General features: G+C 40.9%; 1 protein-coding gene across 3 annotated transcripts in view; it reads left to right on the top strand.

Annotated features, from left to right (window-relative positions):
- Positions 1–4,584: 4,584 nt before the first annotated feature.
- Positions 4,585–11,072, top strand: part of WDPCP (WD repeat containing planar cell polarity effector) — a 196,849-nt gene continuing 190,361 nt past the window's right edge. For all 3 annotated transcript variants that reach the window (XM_019549189.1, XM_019549190.1, XM_019549191.1), the window contains exons 1-5: positions 4,585–4,672; positions 6,443–6,487; positions 7,522–7,572; positions 10,269–10,339; positions 10,596–10,655. In XM_019549189.1, coding sequence (XP_019404734.1) covers positions 4,612–4,672; positions 6,443–6,487; positions 7,522–7,572; positions 10,269–10,339; positions 10,596–10,655 — 288 coding nt within the window. In that variant the 5' untranslated portion in view covers positions 4,585–4,611. The remainder of the gene's footprint in view (positions 4,673–6,442; positions 6,488–7,521; positions 7,573–10,268; positions 10,340–10,595; positions 10,656–11,072) is intronic.

Raw genomic sequence — 11,072 nt, forward strand, 5'->3', positions numbered from 1 at the left:
GGGGGATGTCCCTGGGGCTGCGGGGGGTGAGGACCTGGTCCAGACCAGTGCCGCTCACTAGTCTGGCTTTGCACTGGAGCAGGTCACAGGGCTCCAGGAGGCACACACAGGAGCCCTCCAGGGTGCCTAGGACCCTGGGCAGAGGGGCTGGGGCCCTGTGTGGGATAGGGGCTGTGGCCCTCCAGGGGGGAGCTGGGGTGCTGTGGGGGAGGTGCTGCACCCAGGGGTGCCAGGGGACACACCCCTCCTGAGTAGCTGCCCCACAAGTTCTCCCACACCCACGGTCCCCCCAGCAATTGCCCCACACCAACCCACATCCCTCCACACACACCACCTGCCTTCCCCCACACCTATATTCATCCCCTTCCTGAAAACACCATGTCCTCCCATCACACCCATCATGTGCAAAGAAAACCAAAAGTACACATCAACACATATAGGTATTTAGAATTTATTTTATCATAATGACACTGGTAGGCTTCCACATTGGTTTAACATTATAAATAAACCAATAAGACATTGTCCATCTGATCACACTCTCTCTCTCTCTCTCTCTCTCGATGTGCGTGTATGTGTGTGTGTGTGTGTGTGTGTGTAGAGTGGTCTTTTGTTTTAATTGTGGAAGAACATGGATTTGGGGGTATTTTTAAAAATGGATTTGGGATGCTGCTGCAGCAGTCCCACTGGCACAAGGGATAGTGTCCCCAGGTACCAAGTAGCCAGGCCCCAGAAGCTCATGAGAGTGAGTAGCCCTGAGCTGCTTGTTACAGATGGGACCAGGACAGGGCAGCTTTTTATACTGCTGGGGACAACACTGTGCTGGCCCCAGGCTCTAGCTGCCCCTAGCTGTAGATCCAGGAGGAGCCAGCCAGGGTTATTTTGCCCCACATGGCACAATTTGCTCCATAACAAAGTGCGTGTCCAAGCACATGCGCTGAGGCAAAAGGCTCAGCTCAAATTTGCACCGCTTCTATTTGAGCTGCTGCAAGTGCACGTGCTTGCATATGTGGACATGCCCATGGAGGGTTACACTCTAATTTGGAAGGACAGGGTTGGGAGAAAAGGGAACGGTGTTGCCTTGTATGTCAAAAACACATACACTTCTTCCCTGGAACAGGAGGAAGAAGATGGGAAAGCAGAATGCATTTGGGTGAAGATGAAAGGTGAGAAATGCAGCAGTGATATAATAGTGGGGATTTATTAGGCCATCTAATCAGGAAGAGGAGATGGATGAGGCACCCTTCAAGCAGGTGGCAAATCTATCCAAAAGCTAGGGGATGGTACTGATGGGAAACTTCCATTTTCCAGATATCTGCTGGAAGAATAATGCAGCCAAACATAAAATGTCAAGCCAGTTCCTAACTTGTGTGAAGGACAACCTTTTGTTCCAGCAAGTGGAGGATACAACTAGGGGATCATCTATCTTGGATTTTGTCCTGACCAAACAGGAACAACTGTGGAGGATGTGAAGGTGATAGGTAACTTGTAAGGAAGCGATCACAATATAGTAGAATTCCAGATCCTGAGTCAAGGAAAGCATGAAATCAGCAAAATTAGGCTGCTAGATTTAAAAAAAGGCAGATTTCATCCAACTCAAGGAGCTAATAAGCATGGTGTCGTGGGAAGATCAATTGAAGGACAAAGGTGCCCAGGAGGGCTGGGTGCTTCTAAGGGGCACAGTATTGGAAGCCCACCAAGATGCGATGAAAGAACAAAAAGAATGACAAAAGAGACCAATGAAGCTGCACAAGGAGCTTCTAAAATGCCTTAAATGCAAAAGGAAAGCATACAGGCTATGGAAGAATGGGCAGATCGGCAAGGAAAACCAGGAAACAGCAAGAACCTGCAGGGACAAAATCAGGAAGGCAAAGATAAAGAAGAACTGCACCTAGCAAAGGAGATAAAGGATAACAAGAGGAGGTTATATAAGTATGTTGGCCAGAAAAGAAGGACCAAGGAAGTTGTAGATCCTCTATGAACAAGCCAGGAAGAACTCCTAACTGAAAATGTAAAGAAGGCAGAGCTACTTAACAGCTACTTTGCTTCAGCCTTCACAAAAAATTAAGCTGCACCAGACACCTAATAAGGATTATCTGGATAAGGAAGGGGACAAACTGAGGGAGGAAATAACAAAAGATAAGGTCAGAGAGTTTTTGTTGGGTCTGAATGAATTCAAGTCAACAGGGCCAGATGAACTTCATCCCAGGGTGATGAAGGAACTGGCAGAGGAGATCTCAGAGCTGTGAGCAGTGATGTTAATGAAGTTGTAGGACAGGGTTTTTTCAGCCAAGTGTACCCCTTCTGACTCAAAGTTTCATCTCCTGTACCCCCTTATATTTTTTTCTTGTTTTTAAGGGGGTGCAGAATGAGGTCTCTGCGGTGTGGGAGGGAGTGGGGCTGAGGCAGGCGCTGCACAGCTGGGGCAGGACAGAGCTGCGAGCGGCTCATCCAGGGGGCACGTGGAGGGGAGGTGGCTCTCACCTCTGTGTGCACCTCAGGAAGGCATGGGGGTGGATGCCTCCAGATCTGCTTGAAGGGTGGGGCGGGCTGGGCTGCCCCAGTGATGGGGGAGGGAGTGGAGCTGGGGCAAGCTCAACAGCTGCCCAGCCAGGGTGGGGCATGGGACTGAGCCACCTGGAGGGCATCGGGGGTGGCTCCCACTACTATGCATACCGCTGGGAGGGCGTGGGGGGCATATGCCCCTAGATCTAAGCAGGGCGGGGCAGGCAGCAGCCGGTGCGGCACTGGACTCTTCCCAGAGAAGGCGGGGCTGGGCTGGGCTGGGCTGGGCTGCATTTGGGGTGGGTAGTGGCATCACTGTGAAGAGGTTTGGGGGGACTATGGCGAATTCTGGAGTGGCTGCAGCCCCCCGCTCCGTAGCCCTACTCCCGTAGGCCCCCACTGTGAGGGAGGGAGTGGAGCAAGGGCAGGTGCTGCACTGCAGGGTGGAACCTGGGATTGAGCCATGTGCACCCCGGGAGGGCATGCGGGGGTATGTGCCTCCTGATCTGTGTGCAGGGCAGGCTGGGGCCAGGGCAGCGCTGGGCTTTTCCTGGTAGAGGGTTGGGTTGAGCTGCCCTTGGAGTTGGTGGCAGTGGTAGTGCTGGCTAATTGGCCTTGCCACTTGCCATATTTGGCGTCACGAAGGAATTTTATCTCATGGTCAGATTGGTATGGACTGTGGGAAGTTTTGACTTCCTCTGTAGTGGAGGGTATGCCCTTTACCCAGGACCTCTTGGGTGTATATTGATGGCATTGGCTGCTGAAGTTCCCCTACTTTAGCTGTGACGAGTTAGGGTATTAGGTCTATGTTGTGTCAGGGTTGGTGGTAGTCTTATGTAGGGTTTAGCTTATGGTTGTTTGGGATGGTTTGAATAACGATAATCCTACCTCAGGCAGGGAGTCTGAACAAGATGACCGGTGGAGGCCCCTTGCAGTCCTATTTCTCTATGACTCTATCACAAAAACCTTCAAGGCTGCTACCTGAGTTTCTGTACTCATGTTTACAGAGTACTACTCTCTTAACATTTATGTCAGTTATTCACTTTGGGGGAGGATAGTTTTACAATCCTCCTTTCATCACAACTTCTTAGGTCACCCCACTGAGGGTTGTAATGCTACTTGGACTGTCACAAGGGAAATGAAGAACCCAGCTTGAAAATGAAAAGGATTATGGTTAGTGCCCTACTAGCTGTGGTTCTTTGAATGTTGCCTCTACATATTCATGTCAAATACCTATCCTTCCTCTTCTTGGGATTTCTTTCATTAGACTCTTGGTTTTAGCCAAAAAAAAAAAAGCTCAAGGCAGTTAGTATATGTAGATCATGCACTATGTTAGAAAATTCCTGATGCTTGTTGAGAGGAAAGGGGAGAGTCATAGTCCTTATGACTATGAATATGCAGAGATACACTTGAAGGATTTCATCTGTAAGCTGTGGAGTGGCTTTGAGGTGTGGGGTTATTTTGTTGTGTGTTGTTTTATTAACATCACCTCATATACGTAAGTTTTATTTGATAAGCACCTGTTGCCTTGGTGAACTTATTAAATTAATAAATCACCAAGTTTCTGATTTAGAAATACATCACTTGAGAAATATATTGATATTTAACATTAATAATGAGTGCCTACACATCTCTTTGTGTTCAAAACTCTCTGTTGACCTTACTATGAGTTCCTGGTGTGCAGGGTTTACAGAATTAGGCCCTAAAAGTACATACTGATATTCATAAACTAGGCTGTTAAAAAGTGACTTTAAAGTTGTGCAGGGCTGGGCAGGTTGGCACCCACAAATGTAATAATTGTGCACCTAAACAGCTGCAAACGCAAAGTTGGAGGCCAGCCTGAGGCTGTCTATACATTTGACCCTAAATATTAATTTATCCTTTCCCATAATAGCAAATATTCATCCTCTTATTATACTGATTTATTTATAACACAGAGTTTGCTGATGCTGAAAACCTCACCTTTTATATAAACTATCACCAGTGACAGGGTCTTTTACCACCTTGTTTCCAAGGGATTTCCAGTTTCATTGGTGATGGAAGGTAATTAATTTGCACATGTTGTTTCTTTCCTTCCTTTGATAGGGCTGAGTTTCCATCTGCCATCAAATGTCTTTCTGCCTGACTGAGATGCACCTGTGGTCTTTGAAGAATACCCTACATATTAGGGGTAAGTCAACTGTGACCAGATTCCATCCTTCTTCTGAAACAAAATAACAAAACCTATCAATGAATATTTGAGTGATATAAAATTCTAAATACACGTGTGAAACTTATTTTCAAATCGTATGAAGATACTATCTTTGAGCACGGTCAAGTCCCTTATTTATCTCATTGTAGCATCCCTGTAAGTTTTGAAGGCTATTAAGTGTACATATAGTCTGGTTCATTTTTTTCCTTCTAAGTAAAGCAGCCAGGCATTGCTTTACTATAGGTTTCACTATAATGACTAGTTTGGATGAATGAATATCAGTATTTGAGCTGATTTCAGAGGCATTATAATTTGTACTTTAGATGTAGCAAGCCTTTATTGCTCATGCTCTAGCTATTTGGAATAGAAAATTGGTATTTTATACTTAGAAGAATATATTTATCTTATTAATCTATCATTCTAGTTTTAGGAGTCATTTGAGATACATGACTAATTACCACCCATGTGGAAAAAACCTTTATACTTCTAACCTTGTTGATGTTAAAATTCAGTGCTTGACAAACCACTGGTTTTGAAGTGTTTGATATCAACACAATGCATATTATGATATCAAGCCCCATCACAGTTTTAACAAGGTGCATTCCAGTAATATTTAAAAACATGCATAAATGTATGACTGCTGATTCCCTATCTCTCAGTATTCCTTCTCTCCATAAGAGCATTGTGTAATAACCAAATATTTGGTCAAAAGACGGACCAGAAAAAAACCTGCAAGCCTAAATAAAATAGGTACAATTATAATTATTTACAAACATGTTATGGGGCTGCTACATATTAGAACCTTGACCTTTTAAATTGGGCTTCTTTGGAGGATCCAGATCTTTGAAAGATATTTCATTATTTTCAGATCTTTTGGTAATGGATTCCAACTTAAGATGGTTTTGTATATTATTAATGCTATTTATAAAATCACATCTGCAGAGAAGATAACTGTGATAAATTGTAGAGCTATATCCTAACTTAACTTATCATTCATTCTTGACCACTTCTATCGTCTGTCATCAGAGCTTATTTTAATATTCTAAGTCCTTGTGCAGATACGGTATTCTATTTTAAAATCAGCTGTCCATTGACAGTTGATTACTTCTTCTTTCTTCTCTTCATGAGGAATTCGTCCAAATTTGCATTCTCCCAATATCAGGATGAGAGAGATTTAATCTTGGGCAAATTTACATTAAAATATTATGACTTTAAAGTCATTACAATAACTCAGAGTGCTCCATAGCTAGAAAGGGGAATGTTGAATTATTGGTAAGACAGCATGCCAAAGTTCATGAGTATTAAAAATATAATTGTTGCCTTTAGGGCAGTGATGTCAGTCATCAGGAGACATTCTAGACTATTCTCAGATACACCCTCTACCAATGATCATCTCAGTGTGGAAGAACATGAAGAGATGATGATTAGGAAGGTGGTAAAGGGCATATTTCTATATCAGCAGTTGAGGGGAAAACTATAATGGATATGAAGGAAATGACAGTTCAAAGGGAGATTAAGTACTTGTATACATACCCATTGAGTCATTACTTATTGGCTGTTGAGAGTCCCACTTTCGTCTATACCTTATGGTGTAGGATAAATAAGGGAAATTGCTTATATACCTGAACATGTTGCTTCCTCCAGCAATACATAATTAAAAAAATAAAAGGTTCAGTTTCATTTCTTAAGTTGTATTTTTCCAAATGTTACACAACCATTAAAATTATATATTTTCTCTCATTTATATAGACAGTGATATTGGGATCCATCAGTACTATGACAAAAAAGAAACAGGTAGAGTATAAATTGTATTTACCTACAAATGAAAAAACTTTCAAATGTTTAATCTACTTTGTTTAGCTACTGGAATTACATATAAACATAGCTATGAATTTCTTCTTAATATATAGAAGTCTTTATATTTCTCTAAAATAAGGAAAGATAGAAAGTCTCTCCTGAACAAAGAATAAGAAAATATAGAAAAAGAGTTTCTTCTGAGTAATCTGAATCTATTTTTTAACATTTTTATTTCATTATATAGAAAGAATAGAGAAATAAATGCGTAGTCTTTAGTCACAACGTGATTAAATACCTTTTATATAGACACTATAACCAAACATTGGATCAGTGAGGCCTCAGTGTTTATATTCTCTACCTAACAATCTTGTATGTGCTATAGAACAATTAGTAAACCTATTTAACAACATGATTTAAATGGATTATTTTGTTTTAGATATGACCAGCTGAATATTGGATTCCAGTGGCTTGTTTATTGGAATCCCAGCAGAGGGCATCATAAACGCATGAGAATGCACTGTCGTTAGTTTCCTGGATCCTTACCTGATATCTGAAATAGGCATTTCAGAGTGAATGATCAATTTTCTTTATCTGATTAATCCTGTTAATCCTAGAAGTTTCATGACGGGCCAAAAGGTCTTTTCAGCTAGAGTTACTTCCTGTTCCTGGCCAGGTTAAAGTGGAGGCTTGTGTGGGCATCCCGTGTGCTTAGCTTGGTGGTTAATATGCTGTCTCCATGATTCTGATGACAGACTGACTCAGCTTCTGGTCTGGATTCAGTTGCAGCTCACTTCACTATCTGATCAGATTGGAGGCTCAGTAATATTGGCCCACCTGTTGGGCTGCATAAGCCTTTCTTTCACTGCAAATTTAAGATATCTGACTATGAGGTGAAAACATCAGGTCCATTTTAATTTTGTGCAAATTTCTGTGTTTTATCAAAATGTATGAATCTTCTCTCTAATGCATTAATATTTGCTGACAGCAGTTGTGAGGATTATCATTAATCTTTTCATTCTTTTTTATTTTAGTATCACAAATGAAGTATGGTTACTTAGAAGAGAAGCAACAGCTCATGGAATGTAAGGGCAGTTTCTGACTTCCTTGTTGTAAAACTGCATTAGTTTTAATTGCTGATGCCCCAGTCAAAATGTTAAAATAATCCCTTGGCTTCAAACTCAGTTTTCTGCACATACAATACAGTAGGAGATAGACCATTATAGAACTATAGAACATAAAACAATAAAAAAGTTATAACTAATTCTTTCTTATGTATATAGATTTTTTATGTCAGTGATCATATTAGTCCACATTGCTTTTAATTTCCCTTGCCAAAAGAAAACACAGAAATAAACTTAACCCAGAACTCTTCAACATCTTGATCAATGATTTTGATGTGGGGGTGAAGAGCAAATTGGCCAAGTTTGCAGATGACACCAAGTTATGGGGGAGCATGGTTACACTTGAAGATAGGCTGCAGATATAGGCAGACCTAGACAGGCTGGTAGGTTGGACAGTTCAGAACCAGATGAAGTTCAACATTTAAAAGTGTAAAGTGCTCCATATGGGGACAAACAATCTCCAACATATTTATAGACTCAATGTTGCCAATCTGACTAGCACCATGACTGAAAGGGACCTAGGGGTAATAATAGACCATAGTATGAACATGAGCCATGAGTGTGATGCTGTAGCCAGCAGGGCAAACAATCCTTTGGCATGCATCAACCAGTACATCTCAAGAAAAACCAAGGAAGTGATTCTTCCACTTTACTCAGCATTGGTGCGATTGCAGCTGGAGTACTGCATCCAGTTCTGGGTGCTGTATTTCAACAAGAATGTAGAAAAGCTTGAAAGACTCCAAGGAAGAGCCACTCAGTTGATCAGATACTTGCAAGGCAAGCCATATGAGGAAAGGCTGAGGGACTTGGGCCTCTTCAGCCTAAAAAAGAGAAGGCTGAGATGGGACTTGGTAGCAGCTTACCACTACATCAGGGGAATACATCAAGGGCTCAGTGAACAACTGTTCACCAGGACACCAGAACTTCATATCTTCTTGCAACCTAATTCTCAATATGCATGGACAGCTCTTGTTTCAGCAGAGCTAATATAGTTGTGCTGTTGGCAGGGCCCAAAATTTAAGGACCCTTATAAGATGTTTACATCTCTTGTTTATTGTGGAACATTGTTCTACGTAGACTTCTCGAGAGAAGGGTGGGTTGTGGACAGAGCAGATTTAGTAAATATTGAATGCACTGACGCACCCACCAACTCCATTCCTAATATGTGATGTTGGACGGAAGCACAAGCTAGCATGCCTTGTTGATGTAGTTACTATGATGAACTACATGCATCCACTACTGTTCTGTGGTAAGATAATAATATTCTTCCCTTACCAAGTCTTACTAAACTTATCAGCACACAGCCCAACTGTAACAGCTCTGTTCTAACATTAGGATCTCCCTACAAAATTCGATATAAAAGTTTTTTAATGGGTACACAGGGTCATTTTGTTCATAAATGCTAATCTGATATTCGTATGAGTAAGTTCATATTTTTTGCGTATTTAGATAAGTTGTTTGTTTATATGAAGGAGCTTATTGAAAATGTGATCTTATGTGCCTAATAAGTGTTGTTATAAGAGTTCAATTGATGCTGGCTTTGGTCCAGTAGACTACAAAAGAAAGTTATATGTTTGTGTGCTTTTTTTGTTTAAAATGATATGCATAGTGCACAGGTGAAGGATTTTTCTAACATTTCTATTTTAAGTCCTTTTCTGCAAACTTGACTGTACTAAGTCATTTGGTCTGAAAGCTGACATGCAAACTGACAGTTCAAAGAATGAAAGTTTCAATCAAGTTTCATTTAAATAGTTTAGACATAAAGGTTTTTCAACTTCACATATTTTTATTATAAACTCATGGGGAACATTTGCTCACTTTTAAATAATGACATTTCATAAATTATTAGAATCCAGTCGTTAGCCAGGAAACAAGCAAATTGGCTTTGACTCCACAGGGAGCTTTGCATAGCTAAAGACTACAGGGTTACTGTCTTAAGCCAACATTTTCAAAATTGTTTGTTGGAAGTTTGGCAACTAAATCCAATTAGTGAGATTTTTAGAGATGTATGAGTATCCAGGACCTCCCTATGAGTGATATAAACAGCCATAGGTGCTGATCTGCACTTTTTTTGTATTTTCTTTTTGGCTAGGCTTGGTTTGTCACGCTCTTAGGACAGTATTTTCTGTAATACATGCTTAAATTGCTCCTATAAGTAATACATTGCACAATTACCTGTAAACATTCATACATGCATATTTTGCAGACAGAAATTAGTATCTGCTTTTGAAAATGTTGCTGTTAGTGTTAATTCAATGTAATAGTAGCTGTCTAGGATAAATCAGGAAAGAGTTGATCACTTGCATCTCTCTGAGTTGCACATACTGCACTTGGGAGACTTTCCCATGGCAAATGTTTAGCAGCTGGATAGGATATTCTTCCTTGAAAGCTTTATCCCTGATTGCCATGGTGAAATCATGGTAGGTGAAGGTATTTTATGCTCTCTGTTTCTATGACAGAGCCTTTCAAAAGGATATCATTTGACAGTGGAATCTATACCTGCTTTCCTCCAATTATAAATGCATTTCTGTATAAAGTGTATGTTTAAGATCATTCCAATAAATCTTGTTGACATTCCTCTACACCAAAATTAAATTAAAAAAACTGTTAAAATTTAGTTTTTGACTGTTTTTTTTATTTTTTTTATCATTTGCTAGCTCGAGATTATCCTTGGATACTTAAAAACAAACGTCCAGAAAAACTGCGAGATACCCTCAAGGAGCTGGAGGTACCTTTCAGAAAGTTTGGAGTATGGCAACAAATAATCCGGTTTTGAATCCCCTTTCAACAGCTTTAATTTTCATAAAGGATCAGCCCTTCTTGTGATGACAAATGTGCTTTTGTCCAGTGGGCTGTTCCAAAACAGTTGCATCTTTGTTTGTGTGGCATGCTAATCTCTCATGCTTGAAAATCAGAAGCACTTTAACCACTAGTGACAATGTGTACAGCCAACTCCACTCTCTCTATTTTCTGTTGTCCTTCAGGAGTTGATGCAAAACAGTCAGTGTGTGCTGAGCAAATGGAAGAACAAATATGTCTGTCAGGTAAAATGTTTTGACATGATCTTGTAATGTTAAGTCAATGGAGCTGAACAACCAGTCAGTGATTGATGCTATAGTGTTATAATGTTAACTGGTATAGAAACTCTTTGCGGGGTTTACTGTATAATTTAGGTTTATAAACTGAAACAAACAACACAAAAACAAACTCTCTGGTCATTTTCACTATCAAGAATTACATAAAGGCCTGGTTCTTTGAAATGCAAGTTCCTTTGCTGCCACAAGAGTAATGAGAGTTGAGGGTATTAAGTGCCTCATTATTTGGGCCCATGCAAAATCCAGTGTTAAAACACTGGGGAGGACTGGGTTAGAGAGCTTCTGGAGGGGCTGGATGTGTTCAGATCAGCAGGTCCGGATGCTCTCCACCCCAGGGTGTTGAGGGAGTTAGCAGGGGTTATTGCA

The sequence above is a fragment of the Crocodylus porosus genome, unplaced genomic scaffold (genome assembly GCF_001723895.1).
Source record: "Crocodylus porosus isolate Cpor-Errol unplaced genomic scaffold, CroPor_comp1, whole genome shotgun sequence".
Classification (NCBI taxonomy): Eukaryota; Metazoa; Chordata; order Crocodylia; family Crocodylidae; genus Crocodylus; species Crocodylus porosus.